The 26108-nt window shown below is 36.5% G+C and overlaps 1 protein-coding gene across 2 annotated transcripts in view; it reads left to right on the top strand.

Annotated features, from left to right (window-relative positions):
* The window catches only part of LOC134225062 (transforming growth factor-beta-induced protein ig-h3), a 63383-nt gene that overhangs the window by 28412 nt on the left and 8863 nt on the right, over positions 1-26108 (top strand). For both annotated transcript variants that reach the window (XM_062704828.1, XM_062704826.1), the window contains exons 3-5: positions 12835-13069; positions 25129-25290; positions 25409-25676. In XM_062704828.1, the coding sequence (XP_062560812.1) occupies positions 12835-13069; positions 25129-25290; positions 25409-25676 (665 nt within the window). The remainder of the gene's footprint in view (positions 1-12834; positions 13070-25128; positions 25291-25408; positions 25677-26108) is intronic.

The raw sequence follows: 26108 nt of genomic DNA, 5'->3' as shown, positions 1-26108 counted from the left end.
CCCAATGGTATCACTTTGTGTATGGTGTTGGAATGCAGGGAAATAATTTGTCAAGTTAGTGTCTAATCGTAATTGTAGAACAGGCAAAGTGGGTGGCAAATGAATACGGTTATCAAAATTATGTGCTCCAGAGTCTTCGATGAAGAAAGGAATAAAGTGATCAGTCGAGGTACGAGATACTGAGAACCTACAGCCAACTCGCATCTTTGAAGTTTATTCCATTCCTTCTGAATCTCGGAATTTGATGATAAGTGGTAAATCAGCCCATATAGTCAGTCCGATAGTTTGACGTTCGGGAAGTGGGAATCCAGCTACGTGCGTGTGTGGTGATTGCGCCTTTTCGACGCCTCTCACCAACTGTAGATGTTATTAACACGCGACGCCATCTTGCAAATCAGCGTCCTGTTGCTGGTGGTTTACCGCGTGCCTAAGTGCGTTTGGTTATTGGTTTCCGGGGTTGACAACTGTTGGCCCTAGTTCTGCGAGACGACTTCCGTTGACCAAAGCTGTCCGGTCGGCAGACGACTTCCAGTGAGCGGTGCGTAGTGAAGATCGTCCCCGAGCTTGGCAAGACCTGCCAAGTGAGAATCACTGAGGTTGCTAACATTGTGCCCAGAGGTGCCGGGACTCGTATTTCTGAAGGTACTTTCTCGCCCGGACCGATGGGCGGTACCACGCCACGAACTCCATTTTGTCATACGGAGTTCTGATAACGACAGCTATTGTTCGTCCCAGCTTTTCTCACGTATCGTGCCAACTAACGTCATGTTGGCTTCCGGCTTCCGTCAACGGATGAAAATTCTGGAATTTACCTCGGCCATAAGATCGTCGAGAAGCAACACCTCGTGGACGCCGCCGGGTCATTCGACGACCATCTGACCAACGACCATCAAGCTACACGTCGCGCCAGTACCTAACGCCATCTGTAATAGTGCCACTGCTAACTGACCAAGCCATTGCCACTGTATCTCATTGCCGCCCATACCGCTGAATAAGCCAAAAAGGTAAAGTGTTAAGAATAAAGTCATTGGGACCTGGGAGAAAGGAGGCATTTTGCACCCACCCCGGAAGCTGCCGTTGGTCAGACCAGCAGCTTGGGGTCTAGGCTTGTCCCTTACTGGGAACTCCCGGGGTTATAACATTTCAATGTATCAGAACGTTGGCATGCTCCTTCAATTTGGGAATGTCTTTTTCATTATTTACTTGATGGAAAAGAAAGTGGAAGGAAAATGAAGGAACATGAAATGCAAATGGAAAGGAGCATGAAACAAGCTTCTGGGAAAGGAGCCCCAGATAAGGACTTCAATAAGCCAAAGGCGAAGCGTAAATCAAATACATATAATTTTTGTTCGCGACTTAAAAATTCAAACCGTTATCTGATGTACGGAAGTACTTTGTGTGAATTTGTGATAAATTCGCTTATTTTATGGCGACAACTATGCGATCGCATTTGATCCAGTGTAATCTTTATAAACTGGTAATGCTTTTAGCGGAAAGAGTATTCGAAATGATGGTATGCTGAATATGAGAATATGCATCGAGGGATTTCAGTAACGGCTAAATCAAATTAGGGAGAGGGGGGAGATCAGTATCCGACTTTCTTTAAAGTAGAAATTTATTGGTTCATCCAAAACAAACAGTGCTACCAAACTACCGTCAGACCCACTTCAAAAATTCATATACCTTGATCTGAATAGGGCCGTTGGTTATTCTGGCCATCAATCAACCCACTCCGGAATTGTTTTGTTCTTGATACCGCTTGGACCAATCGCTATTCTCACAATCAACCAATTCACTCCAAAGTTGAAGTTCATTGAATGATCAGTAGTTTTGCAAACCAAGCCACTCCGAAATTGAATTTTCGTCATCGAAAGGGCTAATGGTCATCCACTTCATATAAGGGTTCTTCTTGATGAGACTTTATTCGATAGCAATCAAAATCGAATAGCAAGCGAAAATTGAGAGCTATTTTATTTTCCTAATTAAATCCTTTTTATTTTGTCGTGAATGTCGTGAACACACTTCTGGATCTTTTATTTACTTGCATTAGTTTATTAAATCTTTCAGAAAATCGTTAAACTTCAGCGGATTTCTAGAAATGTTCTGGTCTTTTAATATCCTTTACTTTCTACCTATTGGAACATATGCAGGTTATAGAGGTTTTAGGAAGTCATACAGCAAACATTCAAAATTAAATCTCCCTGCTCATAGCACGTTTTTTTAAACATCTGAGTAAGGGGCGCCTAATAAAGGTTTCGCCAAGGGCGCTGGGAGACCACGCTACGGCTCTGAATCCTATTTTTTCAAAAGTGATCCGACTTAATATTTAAGACGTCAGACTCAGAGTGTAAATGTATTTAGATATATGAATGAGATCAGTATGACTTTGTCAAAAAAGCAAAGCAGTGGCGCTGATTCCTCTTGTGAAGTCTTTTTAGAGCGCCTCTTTCACATTGATTTTGCGTTGGATTGATTTGAAACACGGTTTCTTTTTTCGAGTTTTCAAACAACTTCGCTTCACTTGAATTAGCTTTTCTTTTAGCAACGATTCCTTTTCCGTGGCGCTCACGAAGATGCAGAGCATTCCTCGGTCTCTTATAACAATGAGTATCAAACTAACCTTCCCCTGCTAATAGCAAATTGTAGAGCTGATTATCTATAAGACTGTGGGTCTCTCAACTTTTTGTATGAGAAAGGGAAAAATATTTCTTCATACCTGGCAAACTGCTGCTGTAAAAACTTTGCGATTAAATTTCTGAAATACATATCTTTATGCATTTTAGAAAGATGCAGAGAATTATTCTAGTGAGTAAATGTATGCTAATATGTATGCTAAAGAAATGTATGGAAGACTAATTTGTTTTGTTGTTTTATGTTGGCCTTTTGTACCGGAAATTCCAAGCAAGAAATTATGGTGTTTTCTAAGTTACTTATGAGATTCTGAGAAGTTTGAGGTGTCGGAAAACCAATATATTCCATGATTCTATGTTGGCCTTTTATACCGGATATTCCGGGTTTCCGAAACCTGTTCGGTGGTCATCTGGAGACCAATTTATGTCTATTTGGCTATTGTTGTAAGTTATTCACTTTGACCATTAATTATTTATACTAAAACTCCTGTTATGACGTTAAAAATTTCAAAATATTGAACATTTGCTCAAAAATGACTTATGCAACACTTCAAAACTCCCCCCACTAAAAGAGGAAGGGTCATGCTGAGCATTTCCCATCTACTTTCTGGAACTACTATTCCCCTTGATCACAGTTGAAACCGCTTGCATTTTGGTGGAAAATTCACCGAGAACGAGCTGTTTTAAGTTGTCAAGATTCGGCAGTTTGAGGGTTAACAACGCTCTATCTGCGTATACACCGGACAGATGAGATGATATATAAATGAATATCCAACTAGATAAAATGCATTCATTTTCTGGTTTTGAGTTAGTTAACTCAATACCATAAAACCATGCTGATAAGACAACATGAAGTATGCTTCAGCATAATAACATAATTCTTAAGTTAAATAAGGTTTTTAACAGAATTTGAATTCAAACACAAAAAAATCCCACAATTTCTATATTTATATACCTACTGATATAAAATTGACCAGATTAGGCGGCCCATACTTCACGATGAATCGGGTATTACTTTATCACCAATGCAATGGTATATAAACGGGAATTCGGCAATAACTCTATTGGTCGCAAAGAAGTTATTTGACTTTGAAATCAGAATTGCGTACATAATGTAAAACCAATTCAATAAAAATTCCGCGGAAAATAAATAAAATTTCGTTTCGTTTCGAAAAGTTTCGAATTAAATGGACTTTAATTTCGTATTGTTTCGATGTTTCAGAAGTAAATCTATATTTCGTTTTGTTTCGTTTCGAATCAACATAGACATTTCAAATATCGTTACGTTGGGAAAAAGTGTGTTATCGCATACCCTTACTTAGGACATCGCTAGCTAGCTTGTATTTTGGCGGTTATGGATATGAAAACCTCCCCAGAGGTTCCCAATTTCCAGAAGAAATTTTTTTCAGGCCCTCTCAAATTAAAAAAAATGTTCAGAAACCACCCCTGGCCCCCCAACCCCATTTTCTGGCTATGCCACTGCCAGGAACATTTGAATTTTATAATTGTTTTAAGGCACTTTTGTAGCGTAAATAATAGTCTTCAAGATCGTTATAAAACTAAAAATGTTACTTGGGATCTCAGCTATTTTCCGATCCATCTAGTTAAACCACGTTAAACTTTTCGACAAATGGCGCTCTTAATTTTTTGTTGGATCTGTTCTTTCACTGTGCCATGTTTGTCTGACAACTTCGTCTTTTCTTATTATAGCCAGTTCAGTAAATTTGAATGAACGGTAGTCAGCATTTTATTCTGATAAAAGATCCATTGGCTTAGAACAACAAATGTTTGATTTCAAAACATAATTCAAGCTTTGCTGCAAGCCAGCAACATATAGTCAGACTACCTGACAAACGTGCAGCTAGCCACAGCATCAACTAAAATTGTGCATCGTTTGTTTAAGAAAGAAAGTGGCACCATGCACCGACTAAACAACGAAACACGTTGCATGCTTAGACCTTCTGCTTGACTGCATATAATAGCATAAACACCTGTCATACGATGCGATACTTTCACAGCTTTTATTTAGTCTCCATTAGCGAAGTCACATAGGGTTCCTGCACCTTGAGTTCATAACATGCACCCGTATCAATAACAATCAAAAACAAAGAAATGGAGTGCAAATTGCTTTGTTTCTTCTTTTTGTGATTTTTTCAACAGTGCGTGAAAAAATAACACAGCTATCAAGCCTAAATTGTCCATTTTGCGAATATTATTGATAAAAGAGAAAGTTATTAATAATGGAACAAATACCCTATAATAATTTATAACGACGAATCTCGAGAAACGAAAAAAGAATAAACTAAACCTGCACTGCCATCATCTGAAAAACCCAAGTAACAATCTCAATGCTTCGAAGATTTATGCTAGTTTTATAGAGGTTTTATTACGGCATGTAGAAATGCTTAAAGTTTTATTTTGGTTTTATTCAGTTGTCATTTAATTAGATCCGCAAGAGTACTTGAGAACTACGTTTTGAATTCCAATATAAAACCACAGCTCTTTAGGTTTTATAATGCTCCTGTGTTCCTCCTCAGAGCTAAAAATGGAACTGACATAAAGCCAGCAGTTAAGTTATATGTTGGTTTTGATCAAGACTTATAAAAGCTGCCAAGCTTCGTAGAGTCCTGTATAAAACCCACATAAAACCTTTACTCCTGAAGAAGACCTGCATAGGAATACGAAGCTTTGAAACTACTACTATGGATAGAAACTAAATTTTCAGCACAAATTGTTTGACCCACGGAAGTTTTTTCATTTTGCTTTCAGTCGAAAATGAAAAAAAAAACATAAGCAGTTTTTTCTATGTCGTGAATTATGTAGGGGAACTGTTCCGATCTCCATCTCACACACTGAAAATACATTCATCTTATCGGGAAGTAAATAAATTCGGAACCAATTTCTTCGCTTCTTTTTGTCAACATGCGAACTCCTGCTGAAAAAAATCACAAATCAAATACCTTTCCATTGCTCTGCTTTCAATGGGATGAACATCGGAGTCATGAGTTGAAATCCAGGAGCAGTTCCTTTATATATTCAAGTCGTTGCAAAAACAGCATTTGCTCATGAGGGGTATGAAAATATGGATTTAATCCATACATGCTTTGCCAATTTAACACGAGTAAAACACTTTTATGGTACAAAATATACCATTTAACAATTGCCACTATATGCTTTTTAATTGAAATACTAATTTTTAAAAGTACTTGCATTCGATGCCGAGGGCAGAAAAAGTTTGTTTATGATTTTTTTATATCTGTCTACATTGTCATGTTGTCATTATATATAAAACTACCAAGCTTTAGGTTTGACCAAGATAAAACTTGCTAGTCGTAACATGGTCTTGAAAAAGGCCAAGATAAAACCTCTAGGTGTTTGAAATGCCCAGATAGGGCCAGTTCAGGAGTGATGGTTATAAAGAAGAATTTTTATGCAATTAAAGTTTTATTCGGCAAAATGACGCCGATATGAAAAAATAATGAATTTCATAATCGAAATATCATGCAAATTTCTGTTTCACCTTTTAAACGGTAAAATTGGACATTCTAATAAGTTTTAGGAACAATGCTTTGATTATTTGATCAACCAAAGTGGTTATTCATTGAAATATATATTTTTAAAGTAATTAACTAAGGCAATTAATTAAACTTGAAAAATTATAAATTAAAACAAATTAACGAAGCGCATTGTTAAAATACTGGTTATTTATCATGGTTTCACCATGAAAAATCCCTGGCATGCCTTCAAACATGCATAGAACACTCAAAGCCAGATATGAACTTTTATTGAACTGGCTGATAATAATTCTTTTATTTTTGTTGTTGACATGTAATTCATGTATTGCAGGAAGAAAAGCATATTTTTTTCGAGTACAAACAATAAACAAATAATCAACTTGAGAGTTGACAACTGTTTCATTATCGGCTTATTTGTTGTTGTATCATAGTCATGAAGTGGTTGTATCATGGTTATATAGTGGTTCTCAAAACCACCAAGTCTAGAAGAGGTTTTATGTTGCATGTTTTATGTGAGACTTGAAGTATATTATAAAACCGTTGGTTCTGAACTGGAACGCATATTAGGTTTTAATGATTGCAATAAAACTGGGCCAACTGGCTGTAACATGGTTTTATAGAAATCTACAGGAGGTTGTGGAAACTGCGAGGACTGCATGGAAGGTTTTGAGATTAGGTTTTGAAGAACGCTATAAAACTCTGATTCAACCTTAATTGTTACTTGGGAAGTGACGTATGCGCAAAATTACAACATACACGTTTTCCATTTTTCTGTTAAAGAGTTCAATGGGTATTACTCGTTAACACCATTTTTGGAAAATGTCGTATACATCACATTTTCAGATTACGGCAGCTCATATATCTTCTATAGAAACCCTGCCGCACGCGACCATAATGAGCACATCGGACCACCTTTCATCTACCGAGCAAACTCAAACTTCGGAAGCTTAAACACTTTCATGATATACAATCAGCATGTTTACTCATATTTTAAATCACACCGTTTGAATCACCATTGCAATCACTAAGTATAGTAACTATTCGTCTTTGAACCACGTAGGGGAACTGCTCCTGAAATTCAACTCATGCGTCCGATATTCATCCCATCAAAAACAAAGCAATGGAGAGCGATTTGATTTGTTTCTTATTATTGTGATTTTTTCTGCAGTGAGCACCCATGTTGACAAAAAGAAGCGACAAAATTTGTGCTGTATTTCGTTGTTTCGCGATGAATATATGTTCAGTGACAGTGATCGGGACAGTTCCCCTATTTAATATGTGCAAGATATTGCGAAGAATGTTTGCAATTTATGAAAATGTCCGGCTTCTGTTTGATTCAAACATCAGACAGTAGCTGGAATGGGATTCATATTTCGGACACAAAGATTAAAACTTCGGACACCTGATTACACAGTACTGGGAAGAATAATTGCAAACAATTCTCACTGCACAGCTCAGTCTGTCTTTTAATCATTTCGTCGCATTGTTTAAACATGTCTACTAGAATGTAACTATACTAAAAAAAAAGCTAAAACTCTTAGTCCTTTCGATCCAGCGATACGAATTGAAGCGTCCGAAGTTTGACGCTGATTCTCCTCTTTTTCAAATGAAAGATTGACAGAATTACCGCAGACAAACAGACGTAACAGCTTGAATATTTTTCTGAAAAATTCATAGCTCGACACCTCTACCACCATCTTGTGAGCATGTTAGACGAAACAATGTTTCGTATTACATTATCACCAGAAGACGCTGGAGTGAAATGTCAAACTCGAAGGATAACGACGGTAGCGCCTCTAGTTGTGAAACATGAAAACAATCAAATTCAAATTGATCGTTATAGTCATGATCTAGGATAGGATGTGCCAATTAGTCATTAAAAATTGTACCGATTTTCTGTCAAAATCGTACCGGTTGCTGATTGGGTGAAAATGACAATCGATTACTTCGATCGGCGGTATCACATTTTCAAAAGGGCAGCTTGTTTTTACCTTGGCCGTGTTGCTGGTTAATTAAATTGACATTTTTGACAAAATTCAAAAGTTTGTTTTTTTCCTTTTTTTTGTAAAATTAATTTATGCTAGGCTACAAATGATGTATGCATGATTCCTAAGAGTTATGCTAATTTAAAACACTCGATAAGATGCATTATTGATCTACCTTTTACCCATTCCACTGTAAAACTCTTACATCTCCATGTAAAAACTTTTTTTCTGATAGTACGTAGCATCCTTTATTACGAATTATGGAAGAAGAGAACCATAAAACCACATATACTATTCGGCGGATTTTGCATAAAAAATATCCGGAAGCACTGGTCACCACCTCGTCAAAGCAATCGACTGAGGAAACAACAAGCCAGTTGCAATTCTATTGTGATTCTCAAGATATTATAGCATTTTGCTCATTCACCTCTACCTCGCTTAGTTGTGTGCCGCTAAGGTACTTTATCATATTGTGGTACTCACTAACTTTAAATGAAGAATATTACATTACAATTAAACGCAATTTCACTAATATGATCCACTCAAACAATATACCAAACGCAACGCAGGCGAGAGAAAAGCAAAAAACTACTAAAAATCGATCAATTTCACTAAAGAATATCTTTTTGTAAAGGGACAACAATATGCTGCATACCTTAGAAGCGAATGTGGAAAAGCTCGCCGATAGCTCATATCTGTTTGACATTGGTTTATTTACTTTTTGCATGGCGCACAACTCGGCGCGTGGGACCCGGCGCGTAACCGTTGAGCCTGTATGCTAATTTTAGAAGATAATCGCAATATTGTCACATCCTATCCTAGGTCATGATCGATGATAATTTATCTAGTATTACGTCTGTTTGTCTGTGGAATTACGTTACCAAAATTACTTTTCGCTTTGTTTCAAATCCACTTCTATACAAAAATCTTCTTGCCCGCCGTATCCTGACGAAACTATCTAATCTATACTTAGATTATTACTAATTAACATTAGATATTCAAATTTTGACTTTTTTGGCCTTTCGATGCTTAAACGATTGCATTTGTCTTTTTAATTATCCTCCAAAATTTTTAACTGATTCGGATGTAATTTGAGTGAGCACGCGCGGTTTGAAGTTTGTATGAAAATTACTATGAAAACAGTAACTTTCATGGAAAACCGTTCCCCAACGCTTCCCTTCTTGCTCTAAAAACATGTACATAGGAAATTTTGCAAGGAAACAGGTCGTCTTTGTTGCGAAACGAATTGATGCGTACAAGAAAAGTTATTGTGAAAATACTGAATCGTGGGAAAACTAATTTAATACGTAAAAGAATAACATCAATATCAATAATGAGCATTTTTGTTTTCTTCATAACTTTGATACCAAATGAGAAATCGTTTCGCAACAACAACTTTCAGCTTGAGACGTATTCTATGCAGTCAATGTGTTGATTATATTTAAATAGTTCACGGGTCACCTCTCGGAACGGTCTTTCACATAAGGGTCAATTTTCACAGTAATTTCCATACAAATATTAAATGACATGTGCACAGTCAAATTACATCCAAATTTTCAAAAAAAATTAGGAGGATTTTTAAAATGGCAAATGCAATCGTTTATGAATCGGGGGACAAAAAAGTTAAGATTTGAATTAGTCTAATATAACATACGTACAAAAATCTACGTCTAAGTTGTAAAAGTAGATTAGCATTTCCATATCGTTGTAAAATGCGTCTAATCTCACGTCGAAGTAATACAATGAAAGTTTCTCAAGGTCTGGGAATGAGTCCACGTCAGCATTTTTTTCATTGCGATTTCTACCTTATTCACATGGCATCCAATTTGTGTCACGAAACTTAGCTCACATGGAAACTATGATCCTGTCCTGTGCAGCCATTGTTTTAAACTTTATTTTCATGTTTTTTTTTAATTCTAAATAAGCCATAAAATAGACAAGTTCAATCAATTGTATGTCACATTAGTGTTTCAAATTTTGACTTAATTGCTTCCCGATACTTAAGGGCGCTTCTCATGGAATGCAAATTTAAAACTACTTCCGTTTTCAAGGGCATACCACTTTTTTCATAAGCAACGCACAACTGTCATTTCTGTTTTTTCACGCATGCAAAGCTGAAATAATAAAAATGACATATGTGCGTTGCTCCCGCATTGCTCCCGCTACTTTTAAATTCGGATTCCGTGAGGAGTGTCCTTAAACGCTTGCATTTCCCATTTTAATACTCCTCCCAATTTTTTTCTTGTAAATTTGGATGAAATTTGATTGTGCACACGTCATGTGAAATCAACCCCTATGTGAAAGACCGTTCCGTGAGGTGGCTTGAGCTATTTTAATGTAATCAACACGTTGACTACATAGAATACTTCCTAAGCTGAAAGGCAGCTGTTGTTGCGAAGCAATTTGTCGTTTGGAAGCAAAGTAATGAAGAAAACAAAAATGCTCATTATTGATATTGATGTTATTCTTTTACGTGGTAAATTGAATTTCCCACGATTCAGTATTTCCTTAATAACTTTTCTTACAAGCATCAAATCGTTTCGCAACAAAGACTACCTGTTTGTACACTAGGGTGGCTCATGTCTAAAAAGTAACTGATTTCAAAGTAATTTCCATACAAACTTCAAACTGCGCGTGTACACTCAAATTACATCCAAATTTAGAAATTTAGGAGGATTAAGGCCTCTTACGGTGTCATTCAGAATGGCTACCTTGCGGCTCACCAACACAATCTTTCAATTACCCACCTTCTCACTCCGATTAGCACTAAGCAGCTTATTTCCGTTACACCTAATTATCCTTTTACAAGAAAAAGTATCAGAAATAAGTTTGAACCTAAACCTACTTATTGACAAAATAATCGAATCGTTTAGTGCACATTTATCGTCGATTCAATGAAAATAAAACCAAGTGAAAAAATTTCCTCTTCCCACCGCCCATGCCAACGACGTCGTCGGTTGCTCGTCGTCGGCAGCGTCGTATGCAAGCAGTCATTGATCATTCCCTATCGCAGCAGACAGCGCTGTCAACATAAAACACTGTGAAATCATAGTGAAAACATGTAAAATATCGAAAAAATAATAAATCTCCCTCCAACCTGTTATCTACTAATGTCGTAATTATATCATTGTTATTCTACTTCGGAACGTCTTGAAAAATGAAAGAGAGAACGCAGTAAATTTCAATTATGATATTTGTGTGTTTGAAGAGCTGGCAACAATGTCGCAAAATGTGAACATAAACAGCTAGCATAATAAAAACATAACACATAAATATCAACGTAAATCAAAGCAAATCTGTTGATTTTCGGACACATTTCGATAGTTTATGACATAGTTAAACCGTATTGAGTAATTCTGAGTGCAACTCAGACTGAAATCGATCACATTAATGCAATGTTTACGGTGATCGGATGTTAACAAAAAAGGGTTTATTTTGTCTGCCTCAAGTTTGTCTGTGTCAAGTTTCTCACGACTACTATTATTGAGTTGATGATTTTTATGGTACAACTACAGAAAGATTGGAGTGCCACCGCAGGTCACCTTAATAAAATGGCAACTGCAATATTTTATGCATCGAGAAGCAAAAAATAAAATAAAATTTGAATGACTCTAATGACACATTGATACACTGCTGTGACGTGAGCCATGTAGGGGAAATGTTCCGATCTCCCCCTCATCGCGAAACAAAGAAATTCTGTACCAAATTCGTCGGTTTTCCTTTTCAGTTTCCTTCCATTGCTTTGTTTTTGATGAGATGAACATCGGAGCCATGAGATGAAATCCAGGAGCATTTCCCCTACCTATTTTCTACACTGTCGTCACTTTTTACGCGGTTTGTAACGGGGTTGGTAGTCATATGTCTACTGCTTCTGCCTCATACGCAGGAGGAAATTCTAACGGTTGCTTTCTCATATCTGCCACATGAGCGGCTCGTTAATTAAGACGAATCTCTGGCCCTCGAACCTAACCCAAAAATTCCAACAAATTCCGCGTAAACTCGTGGCAAGTGCAGAGGTATTCGGCTTGTAGTGGGCGAGTTATTGTATCATCACCTCCCCCTTCCTTAGATTGACTTGCATTCTGACGTGACAGGCGCCAGTGTGACCTAACAAATGAGATCATCAGTACTTACACATAGAAGATGAGTGCTAGTCCCAAGCCATCTGTTGGTTCTCTGTGCAAGAACTGTGCTGATCTGATCATAATGTAGTAGCAACTACGAGCAGTCAATCAAGTTCAAGCTGTCGTCACATTTTACGCGGTTTATTGTGGGTTTAATGGAACATTGAATTGATAGAAAAGTAATAGTAAAAAATCGATATTTACACTTGTATTCTGAATCTGAACTTCCCCAGCAGCTGTTCTAGATTAACAGTTGAGGTTCTGTGCAAATTTGAACTACGAATGAATCACGAGATTCGAATACTTTTCAATTGTTTTGGTCTTTGAATGCCTCATTTTATCTACGAATCAATCTAATTTATAAATACGGCTCCTGTTTTAGCTGCAAAATGATTAATTCATTTAATTGAAAAAAAAAAAACAAACGTGGATAGAACACTGCTGGGGAGACCAGTGACTTGCTATTAATCTGAATCATTGCTGATATTACTCTTAGTTATTACGTTTGAAAGTCAATATGATATTCATTTGAGTAAGTTTATTAATCACTAATGCAAAACCTTTTTCGTAAATTTTCCAGAATCCGATGTGGAACGACTACCCGTGCCGTTTGGCTCCCCCGACTCTCCGGAAATCGATCGGCAGCCACTACCGGTTAGACCCTACAAACCGCAACGACCCCCTCTAGATACGAGTTCGCTCTTCCAGCACCACTTCGACACCTTCTTCGGTGCACCGGATACAAGCTTCCTGGGAGGGGGCTTCCCCGGCTTCGGATTCTTCGATCTGCAACACAGCAAACCATGGTGGAAGGGGTAAGTTTGGGGCTATTGCTACCAGTTCGATAAATATACTAATTAAATATTAGATTCAATAACTGCGAAAGTGTAGAAGTGTTTACAAATGGATAAGGGTCTGTTCAAATATTACATAACGCGAAAACATTGTTTTTGAGAACCTCATCATGTGCGTTAATAGTAGTTTGTGCAACTAGTTGCAAAAAGATCATTTCTCGCTTAACTTTTCAAAAGGACCTAGGTAACATTTTTTTCATGAATTAATTTGAACACTGCAATCAATAGATTTCATGTTGTTCTGTTGATTGCGCTATTCAAATTAAATCATGAAAAACATGTTTCTTAGGTCCTTTTGAAAAATTAAGCGAGATTGTTTCAGCACGAGTTGTACGTTTATAAATACTACGAGTGCTGAAAAAATCGAGTTTTGCAACGAGTTACACACGCTATTTTTTGCAATGACGAAAAATGGGTTTTAATATGATAAATCTATACCAAAATTGTACAATCGAATTTACTCCACATGATCATTCATGCCAATAAATTATGTTGTGGCAGAGAACAATAAGATTCCATCTTATCGTGCCAAATTGCATAGCTTGAAAAGCTATGAAGCGATGGATGCAATTGCCTTTGGAAAATTGTGATGTTATGTCCAACAAACCATTTCATACGAGACGCTTAGAGTACACTATTTAAACACTCACCCAAACTAATTCAGCTAAATGTAGTCATGTAACTACTGTCCCAATGTAGGTTTTTCATTATAGCACCCAAATGAGTGCTATAATGAATATTATGCAACCCATTTGAGTTGCATAATGGTCATTAAAGCACCCATTCTGTTGGTATGGAAAAGTAGGCCGTTTTATCACTCAAATGACAACTGTAAACCAGGTATTATGATCAGGAATTGCAAAAATATATTTTTTCAATACAATAGACAGGAGGAAGTACACTTCAATAATGTTTTTCCTTTCGCGCATACTAAGTAGGCTAGATGTACCAGTTGTAGCTATAGTACCAGTTGTCGCACTAGTGCTTTATATGCCAAATGGCCAATCAAATCACCACAAACCAAGTTCATATTGATAAAGCATATTCATATGATACGATAAAACCTTTGATCTCCTGCAAAACAAGCAAAGCATAATTGTAAAAATTGATTTTGCCTAATTTTTGACGTCCTTTGCACCAGTTGTCGCGCTAGTGGTCCCTATTTGGCCAATCCCATAAGAAAACAATGGGATTTTCCAAATAAGGAACCTAAATTAAGAATAGTGCCACAACTGATGCATGCGTTCCTTTTATGCATTAATCAATTTTGATGATTATAACAAATTTTATTGTGGTTTTCACAGCTGATCTAAGGAGCAGGAAGTAAAACCTTTCGCTTGATATATAAAGTCCACCCACATGCCTTTTACTTATTTAATAAAAAAGTTGTTCTTATGTATGGCGACAATTGGTACACCCACCTTGTACGTAAAGGCTATAGGATCGCTCCAAAACCGAACTTTTGATAGAAGGCTCGGAGACCCATAGTGTTATATGCCAATCGACTCAGCTCGACGAATTGAGGTGATGTCTGTATGTGTGTATGTATGTATATATGTAGGGGAAAAGACGGCTTTGGCAGGTTTTGTTCTATTATTGTCAGGGGGGTTTTTGTCAACCAAATTTTATGAAATTTGGCCACAATATACTTTGATATGCAAAAAAATGATTAGGCCAAATTTGAGCATAATCAGTCATAAAAAACCCCCCTGACAATAATAGAACAAAACCTGCCAAAGCCGTCATTCCCCCTATGTGTGTGTAAAAAAAATGTGAGACACACTTGTTTGTATTAGCCTTATCCGCTTTTGTACTTAGCGTTATTTGCTTGCAACAGATTGCATTCGACGCGGAATCCTTTCTAATTTTTCGCTTTTGAAAATTGGCCCAAACGGCTGTTGCTTTCCGGAGTTATTGGAAAAACATTGTTTTTCCCCATTTTTCCTTGGAAAAAAATTCAAAATCGATTTTTTCAAAAACTGCTGCAATGCAATCAAATGAACAAAAATAAATGTGAATTGATGAAAATAACTGAATATATCTCCAAGTGCAATTTTGACCTCTTCAATGTGCTTTCTTGTTTTATAATACACGAGAAAGGCACCATCACCGCTAGATTGATTATTCTTGTTTTTTTTTTAGTTCAATTAAGTAGAGACACAACATAAAAAGAAGAATGGCGCATATATATTTTTCGAATTGTATTTATTGTTGAAGACATTATTTAAAATAAAAAAATACTTCTTAATTGCATCGCAAGAAAGATGTTATCACTATCTGAAGTGCATGGATCTGTTTATATATTCGAGACATCACCTGACTACGCTCAAATTGAAATGCATTGCGTTTACATCTCGCATTGCCACGGAACGGATCTGTTTATCATATTTTTTGCAAGTTCTACAATCAGCCACGTTGAATAGGTTTTTTTTGACTGGTCTGCAATTTGCTTATTCGATGCGCAGTAGGTATCTAGTTAATATTCGCTTGACTTCCATTTACGTCGGACAATGGAGTGGATCCACTCAACAACACTCAATTGTATCTCTGCAGACTGGATGATGCTATATCATGGACAGCGTACTACGTTCATGCAAATATGAACAAAGTCTAAGTTGTGGAAGATTTTGTGGGTGCTGATTTGATCTATAATTCGATTTGATTCGAATTTATGTTTCTTTGTTGGCGTTAGTTGGTACAAGATCTTTAATGCTCATCGATTCAATTAAGGATTGAAGTGACTGAACAGCGTCACACTAATAATATTATTTATGAATCTGACTGGCACACTGTTCGTATGAAAATATGAATCATAAAAAGAGAGTCGTCCTACATTTTTTTTTCAACCCAACCGAAAAAAAAGTTTTTGACTCATAAAAGATATCATTCAATTTTTAAATATATCATGTGATTAAATTATATTTCAGATCATAGTCTCATATATTTAACATGAATCCCATCAATTGCAAATAAATAACTAGCAGATTGATCGGTTTCTTATGTTTGCAGAAATAACTGATAAAATTGGTGCCTTATTCTTTTCTACCGAAATGAGATCAGTTTGCGTTAGAGGAATATTTTCACTATACATATAGGGTTACTGCTCCTGGACTTCATCTCATAGCACCGCTATTCATCCCACGGAAAACAAAGCAATGAAAAAAAATATGACTTGTTTCTTATTTTTGTGATTTTTTCAGCAGTGAGCCGCATGTTAGCAAAAAGAAGCAACGATGTTTCGCGATGAAATGAATATATGTTCAGTGAGATGGAAAACGGAACAGTTCCCCTAATAAAGAAACGGCCGTGAAAACTAGTTCAAAAAATCACCGAAGTTGAATTGGACTTAATTCGCGCTATGAAGCCAGAAAACAAGTTCCCACGCCAATAGTTTATCACAGTTTTTGCCTTAAACGGGTGAAGAATGGCGAGTGATCAAAACCTCTGTGTTGATGAGCCAAGAGTCTTTTCGAATAAACTGGCGATTTGAACTAATTGCCGGCAGCTGATTATAATCCGGATTTCTCAGCAGCTGTAAGCGAGATGTAGACAGAGAAGATGCGCGTGAAACGTAATGAATGGAAATTAAAGCAAAGTCGTGCGGCTTGTTTCAGTTTGCATTTGCATTTGAGCCCGCTACTGGTTTGAAGGTTACAAGGTCGAATGTAAGGCTGTACAACTCCATTGCATGTCCGGAACAGTCTGCCATACAATGGTCATCCGATCGTTGGAATTTTGCTTTCTGACATGGTTCTTCATTGGAAGCTTGCGGTATCTTTAAATTTTAGTTCAAGTTTCAAGTATTTGCACGTTTTCGGTTGCATAAATTTGATATTCATATCAGTTGAACACATGAGTAACACACTCAGTTTTTATTTCTTCAGCTCGGCAAAAATCCTCACAGCCGTGTGCTCAGCAAAAAAAACTGATATCCCGGCAAAAAATAACGTTTGTTAGCTGATCTTCGACAAATTATTTACTGATTGCAATTTTGATAGAAATGTTAGCAAAAAACATGTTGGATTGGACTCGGCTTTGCGAATCTCGGTAAAAGATTAACAATTTTCTGAGATCCTGATAAAAAAAATTAAGTGTGAAGGTTTCTCTAGCCGCTTTTATATGAACACTTAATAGAGTGATTGAATAGAATGGTTGGTCTCTTTTATTCATCAATCAAAGAAAGAAATCGGCTGGTTTCTATTTTTTTTTATTTTTCAGCAGTATTAGCTGGTTAGCAGAACGAACCGACGATATTGGTGCTTAATTTATTCTAAATTTGTGACCGTGAAAACAGTTTCCGTATTTTGATTATGAGATCAAAATTTTATCATGGCATCATCACTTTTATGAGGGATTATCATGGCGTATTCATCACTAGGGTCTCCAGTAGCCTTGCGAGCAAAGGCGTAGGGTTGCCAATTGGATTGTCCGGTTTAGGATGTTTTCGGGTTGGAAACTTTCTCGACACCCTGGGCCTAGTGTACCCATTGTATTTGCCACACAAGATACATACTCATGCAACAGTGGGCAAAGAAATGTTTTCAATTTATAACTGAGGACATGTATGTATGGAATGTAGAGCAATTGGAGAAGTAGAAGATTCATCACCATGAAAAACAGAGGTAGAGATCAATCACGTTGGCTTTTTGTTAATGTGTCACTTGCACCCCTTCTCTGCAAAAACATACATTTGGTAAAGTTTTCTGGATGGCTCAGAAAGAGAATTAGGGTAACGGTACCATTAGTGAAAGTATTAGTAAATCCAAAAAAGACTTTTTTTAATTGGCATTTATGGGAAATTTACAGCTTTAATATCTCAGCCAATAGATAAACTAATAAATTTGCTAACAATAATGAGATTGATGTCATTTAAAGTCAACAACTACCAAATATTGCTTGCACCACTAATGGTTACACTGTTCCTTTAGTGGCGGTAAAAATTAATTTTGGTTCCCATAATGGTGTTAAAGGATATTTGATTTCTTATGAGGCTCGACACTATTGGTACAGTTGCAACACTATAGGTGTAAGGGAGTCAATTTTATTAAGGAAAAGCATTGTTTTCAATAGTTTTTCAAACGAAATCTTAGGATAAGTTGCATTTAACAGGATATTTAAAGTACGACGCATCAACTGAAACCACCGTAAAGTGTATAATAATAAAAACCTCGTTAAAACCCCACTACCTCCACTATTGGTGCTACCTCCAGTCCACTAAGGGTACGGTTACCCTAGATACCCTACATTTATGTATCAAATCACTGATTTCTCAGTTGTTACGGAGATCCTGAAATATTTCCGCGCCGAACAAGAGCTAAACAGACAAAACTATTTCAATAAGCTGATTTTTTAGATAAGATGATGGTTTTGGCATTTTTTGTTCCGTTATTGTCATTGATTTTTTTCGGAAGGAACCTTATAAAATTCGGCACAAGATGCATTGATATACAGGGAATAGACAAAAAGGTTGAGAAAGGCAAAATTTTGTCGATATTTAAATCAGAATAACTTTGTGTAGAATAATACGATTTTGATAAAACCGGAACCATCAGGCGCGGACACTCTAATATTCTGTCCCCTTACAAAATTGCAGATCGGTACTTGGGCACCGGAGATGTTTCGGGTTTTCCAAGGATATTCGATCTGCAGTCAGCATTGCTCGGCTAATTAGTTCTAGTTTCTGGGGAGGGCATAAAACATGATGGAAGTGAACGTCACATAGAATGGCAAGAAGCAGAAAAAAAAAGTTTTTTTTTAATATACCCTCGGAAAACCAGAAACATCTCCGGTGGCCAAGGGTTAATCTGAAACTTTGGATAGGGACAGAATAATAGAAGAGTTTCCGCGTCCGATGGTCCCGGTCTTATCAAAATCGCTCAAAAGAATCGCTCGGGATGAAAACTACAAAGCAGTACAGTTCAATCTGATATACGTTATATAAAGAGTTGGTCTTAGTCTTTAAACTTAGATTAATGAATAATAGCATATGGTCCGTGGTCTGCCGTGCGCATTGGCGTAAATAAGGGGGGGCCGGGGGGGGGGCCTGGCCCCCTCCAGACCTACTTGTGCCCCCCCCAGAAAATTTTGAAAAGTAATTCCAACTTAGTCAGTTTTTATTTCATTTACATACTTCCTACATATTTCTTAATTTTGATTATGAATTCTATAAACATATTTTTTGTTGCGTTATCACATCTAGGTATGACCATTTGTTCAGCAAAGCATCGAATTATTTAAGTTGGACCCCCGGGAACATTTTCTCGATTTTTAAGCTAAAATCAATGCCGCTTCTAATTCAGTTGCTAGATTAAAATAATAAATTTGTTCTGAATTTGTTTGACTAGTATCCTGGTCGCAGAAACATAAAACATAATTGTATTAAGATATAAATATTTCTGTTCTATTAAACTACCATCCGCTTCAAAACAGACTGAAGCAACTACATCAAAATGAGCACATGTACACAAATCCGGTCAATGAAACTTCGAACGACCATTCTTTCGAAAATCTTCGAGTTAATCGCAAGGTATGCCGCAAAACAGTTGATCAAATTCCTATGGAGCTTTTTGCTCTCGCTATATAATTCTGGCACAGAAAGATATAAAATTATAAAACTTAAGAATCTTTGTTACAATGACAGAAAAATCAACAACGCATTCCATTGAAAGTATTAGGACAAAACTTAGGCAACCTTCGCACTCACAACAGAGATTGCATTAAAGAAATATTTTTATAATCCTCAAAAGATCTTGTTCCATTTAATGTTTTGGCGATTTCATAAGGATCATCGAAAAACTCTTTTGTGCCTGCTTTAGTTAGAATTTGTTTTTTAGGATTAGGCACAATTCAGATCGATTTGGTTGCTTCTCAAGTCTCTTTGATTTTTGCAGAGAAATCTCTCACCTATTCAGAAAACCATAATAAAGCCTCTTCCTAACGTCAGTAACTACAAAAACCTATGTTATTCTGGAATTTGATTTATGACTCATAATTTTATGACTCATGGAATTTATGACTCATAAAAAACACTTTAGGATTCCAAATTTGTGTTCATCGGTACTTAACTATTTCAGCACATAGCATACATTTTGGAATTGCATGAATACTTATATTGATTATGACAAAATTTCGTGGAATTTATTCCACATCTAGAGTTTCAAAAAATTCAAGTTTCAAAAAAATCGAGATCTTTATGCATTAAGTAATCATGGAAATGCTTGAAAACTTTCAGAAATATACTCATATCGAATTTCATTTATAGATAATTCGAAGAAGATTCTTGAATTTTAGATTACACACTTATCCACATTTAGTAACATGGAGAAGATAAGTTGACACAGACACAGCGTTTTGAAGCAATCACAGCATCATTGGAAATCAATTGTATTATTCGCGATTTTTTTTATGTTAGTTCAATAAACAATTTCTATTGCAATCCATGCGCACAGTGCTTTAAATCGCCTTTGAAAATTACATCCCACCAGCTGGGGCCATGGCCAAACTATCCCATCATTCGATCTTCTAAGCAAAGGTACTGACGAAATAATGGGATTTTGACCTTAGTTATATCTATTCGCTCATTCAAAAATGTGTAATGTACGCTATGGAGATTTTTTTTCACAGCTTTTGTTGTAGCAACATCAGAGCTTTAAATATTCGGCCTTCTTTGTCACTTCACTTCTAAACATATTCAGATTCGGCTCTGCATAGGGTGACCATATGAAATTTTACCAAAGGAGGACAATTCACTCGAATTGAGTGAAAAAGGAGGACATTTGGTTGAAAAAGGAGGACTTTGTCAGTTTACCGTTTTGGCTCAAATTCCGAACATGATTCATATTCCGAACACTGGCGTTTTAGCGCCCTAAAACTAAAACTTTCATTGGTTTTCTGCACTGTGGATCAAGATTACAAACGAATTTAAGCTCCTGTGGAGCGAATAAAGTCGAATGGCCATTTAAAAGCGAGTGTTCGGAATATGAGTCAAGTTCGGAATTTGAGTCAAAACAGTATTATATTTGTTAGATTTTTGCACACTACAGTCTATTAGAAGTTTTTGTAATTCGATGCAAATACAACATCTTCTTATATTTTATTAACATAACAGATCACTTTATTAACTTCAGATGGAACGTTTCTCCTTACAGTCTACATAAAGCACTTTCTAATTATAAATTACCAGCAACATCTTTTCAATGGAAAGGTTTTAGCTTAACTAATTTTAAAATAAGTTGAAAACAAACGTTGAATATTATTATGCCTGCATTTTCAACGATATTCCACAGAATTCTAACAAGAATCATTGTTTACAATTCTGAATACTTAATTGCAAAAATAGGAAGCTGACCCAACATTAGGTTCTATAAGGACTAAATACAAGATGCTTAGTTGTCCAGCAGTTGTCCTTATCTATTTCTCACAATTCCGATGCTTCTGACATTTTTGTTACTTGTATTACTGTAACTCACGTATTTCGTTTTCCATATTACCAATATTTTTATTCCATTACTTAAAGGAAAATATTTCAGAACTAAAACCAGAAACGCAAACGTGTGCAATGTTTTGTTACATAATGGACTTCTGTTGTTACACAATGGACTTGTTGTATTATTGTTTGTTGAACTAGAATTTCTTCAGCAATAGTTTATCATGCAACTGTTTTCTAAAATTCCCAAAAAGGAGGACATTTTAGCGCAAAAGGAGGACATCTGGTTTTTAATGAAAAAGGAGGACATGTCCTCCTTTAGGATACCATATGGTCACCCTAGCTCTGCACCGTCAATTTTCGGAATGTATATGAGTCAGTGAGTATTTATTTGAATTTCACAAATTATTAAATAATCGTAAAACTGAACACATGTTTGATGATTTACTGTACCGCTTATAAAAAAAATCTACTCTTCCGCTGATTTTTGATCGCAACGAAAAATACGCGCCAGATAGTCGCCTAAGAAAAACATACCTCTAGAAAAAAAAGCTACTTTGATATTTTTTAAATTTGGTCGCCACGTGGTCCATTCAGGCGGTGAATGCTTGGATAGCACGTGCTATTTGTACTGCGGAGAAATTTTTCACATCTGTGAGAGCCTTGGAAAATGATCACGAAAGTTGTCATTTTGTTGCAAGGCACAATAAATAAATACACGCATAGATCTAATCCCGACGATCAATTGAGGTGCATTTTTGGCGGCAAATGTCAAAGGCTAACTATGTTTTTTGTACGCGCGCGGTCACCATACTCGGTGGTAATCAATTGAATGAATCTATGAAGAAGTAAACTGAGTAAGTCGTTCTATGTTTTGAATAATCAAAACACGATTGTCAAAACTCGGAGAGAATGTGCTTCATAAAAGTGGATATTTTATGTTCTGAGCAACAATTATTAAACTCTTCCATGTCTTCCATTCAAATTATTGGGCTTTATGCCAGTTTTTTTCGTTTAATGTTTAGGCTCAATGCAACGCACACTATGCATGATTTATTATATGCGGGGATTTACCTCTGCGCGCCATTTCCGCGAAGCTATCCAAATTTTTCTTCATATAAAACAGTTGATGTTTTGATAGTACGGCCTAAAACTAAAAAATTATGCTTACTACGATTATGCAGATTTCGCTGCTTCATATAATTTACCTCTTCTTCTTCGTCTTCTTCTTTTTTGCCTTTCTCGTATACTAAGTATACGGTAAAGGCTATATGATCGCTCAAAAAACAAACTTTTTATAGAAGGCCCGGAGACCCATAAAGTTATATACCGATCGACTCAGTTAGACGAATTGAGGTGATGTCTGTGTGTATGTGTGTGTGTGTGTGTGTGTGTGTGTGTGTGTGTGTGTGTGTGTGTGTGTGTGTGTGTGTGTGTGTGTGTGTGTGTGTGTTCGTCTGTGTGCACCCACCCAAAAAAAATGTCACTAATTGTTCAGGTACTTATCCTTAACCGATTTACTTGCATTCGACGCAGGACACTCTGCCATTGTTTCCTATTGAAAATTGGGCAGATCGGACTATGGGCTCAAGAGCAATGGCCAAAATACTATTTTTATAATGCACGAGAAAGGCACCATTACCGCTAGGTGGATTAATCAGGGTTTTTCTATATAGGGTATCCAATCATGGTTTGAACCAAATGGCGGGTTTCAGATGTGACGTCGAAACAAAGTTGATTTATTTCATTAAAGGGACATGTTACAACTGCAATTTCTAGTTTATATGGAAGCTTAGTTCATTATCTTTTTAAAAACATCCTGGGTGCACATATTTATGCTTAGTTTCATTGAAAAAACCTAATAATTAAATAACTTTGATTCGTACCATGGTTTGAACTACACTAAATTCGAACTAAATTCGTACCATGGTTTGAACTTTGAATTTGTTTTACTATTCATCTTCTCGCATTAGATTAGTAACTCGAAACGTGTGAAAATCGTCTAAATTATCGATATGAAAATTGCGATTTTTTATATTGGAAATGTAAACAAAATGCTCCAGCTAGGCGCATGCAGCGCTCCTAGCGGACAGCAGCAGAACATGACTGCATTTACAAGTTCAAACCATGGTACGAATTTAGTTCAAATCATGATCAGTTTCTACCTTATATAATTGCTACTATTTTAACTATTTAAAACTGTTTCTCAATTGTATGATGATGTCAATCGATTACAGATAAAAATAGCGTTCTTTTGATATATTGATCTCACTCCTGTGTCATAAAATGGGTCCTTTACGAGCTTTTTGAAATTATGCCACTGATGGGGGGGATTTGATACGTTACTTTATGCCACTGATGGGGAGGGGGGGGGGATACGTACGTCAAGACGTTTTTAAATCGCTCCATTTCATTACTTAAACAATATGTACGAATGTTTAAATAAACTCTATCACTTCCAGTATACCTAAATGTGCCATTCATACTGTTTTAGGTTCATTTCCTGCCAATGAGATGGTAATTTCTACTGATTTCAAAATGGTTCAAACCATGATACGAACTCACGAACGGGATGACCGATTTGCAAGATTATCTCACCAATCGATTTGTCTTGGGATAAGCTGTGTTTATATGAATGAAAAAATAAACATTTGTCTGGGAAAGTTTTTATATTTCACTGAGAAGAAACAAAGTAATAATCTTTCCATATAAATGCAACGTGGACCGGTCAAATACAGATTATTAAAAAATCAAAACATGCTGAATTGAAGTTAATTTGAAAAACAAAAAGATTTTGATTCATAATCCCACATTCTAACTCCATAACCACTCATCCAAAAAAAGGTGATGATGGAAATCATTTTCATTGAATAGAAAATTTACAATTATCAAGATAGGGCAAGATAATTCATACATGATTTGGAATGTTTTGTCGGCGTAGCACCAATTTAGAATTCGGAAGTCGGGACTTCCGAACCGAACTTTCTTTCGAAACTTTATCTGTCAAACTAATTGATGCGTTGTTTAGCGCATCTTTAGGTGAATCTAGTGCACTACTTCCGAAGTTGGGAAAGTTGCCTGTGTCTGGAGAAAAATCCGACTTCGGTATAAAAAGCGTTTTAACTTTATTCCGTATAGACAATAGTACAGAAAAGGCACTGCCTTATAGCCTATTCAGATTACGCCATTTATGATAATAAATAATCATGATAAAGAGCAACTTGATGCCAATTTTCATACATTCAATTTTGTTTCTCATATTTAACACACTAATTATTATAATAAATGGCGTAATCTGAATAGGCTATTAGGATTGAAATCATATTGTATACTGCCGTAAATGGTTTGTGCTTTTGCTTCGATGCTTCATCATGGCCTAGCTTTTAATCACTAATTTTACAGACGAAATACGGATGACTTCTATATAATATATTTTGTGATATTTAATTATACCAACACATCCGATGAAGTGTTATCAAAAATAGCACACGCCAAATTTATTTCAATTTTAATCACTTCGCAGAAAACGACTTGGCACGTAATTACCGTAAAATTTCCACTTAAATATTCATAACACGTCCTTTTTCTTCCACAGCGAAAACGTATGCATGGAGCGCGAAGAGCAGGACGAGGAAGTCGACGGTGACGACAACCAAGAGATAGCCGTAGACGGCGGTAACTTCCAAAGTTTCGGCGTGTTCAACCTGAACTTTGAATCGTGCGCTGAGCGTCAAAATAAACACGTCTGCACATCGGTGTGAGTATTGATTGAGGCGTGGGCGATTGCATCTGTCGGTAGATGTTGGATGAATTGTCCATGCTAATGATGGGTCTTGTTTCGTTGTTTACTTTCCACGCAAACTGGGTCTCTTCAGCAAGAATGATAATGGACGCAAGCGCACGGTTAAGGTCACCCGCCAGTGCTGTCACGGCTATGCTCGGGCGAGAAATGGGCCGCCGAATACTCAGTGCGAAAAGGTGGATCTTCACCCGATCGCAGAAACGGCGGAGCGGCTCGGTGCTAAGGAGTTTGTCGGTACTTTGAAGAAGTCTGGTTTGGAGTCCATGTTGGAGAAAGACGTCACACTTTTCGCCGTGCTGGATAGTGCGTACAGTCAATTCACTGAGCAGATGTGGGAAAATGTAAGTCGCGCATATTTTCTCTCTCAATGACCACACGGTTATTACAAATTGTTCCTAAAAACACATACAGGGAAGGAGGGGGAATTCGTTTTAGAGACTTGAAATATAGTGACATTGTTCTTGATTGTTTTGAATAAAAATAATTGGCATTTAAAGTGGTTCGGCGGTTCAGCTGAACTAAAAAAATATATAGAATTCAATGAGCCAGATAATTTTCAGCCAATTAAATAAGTATACATTAAAATTTATAGAAATTTTGATATACATACCATAACTTTTTCTCTGTTGTGCAACAATAATATCAGTAAAAAACTATGGTTTTGTGAAAATATAAATAGAGCACGTGAATATTTATCCAGTCCAGTTATAAGATTGCTACTTGCTGATTTTTCGTATGAAGTTGTATAGGCTTGAGAATTAATAATATATACT

This window comes from Armigeres subalbatus, chromosome 3, assembly GCF_024139115.2.
Source record: "Armigeres subalbatus isolate Guangzhou_Male chromosome 3, GZ_Asu_2, whole genome shotgun sequence".
Taxonomy (NCBI): Eukaryota; Metazoa; Arthropoda; class Insecta; order Diptera; family Culicidae; genus Armigeres; species Armigeres subalbatus.
Note: the sequence above shows the minus strand (reverse complement) of the source record. Positions and strands in the feature narration are given on the sequence as shown.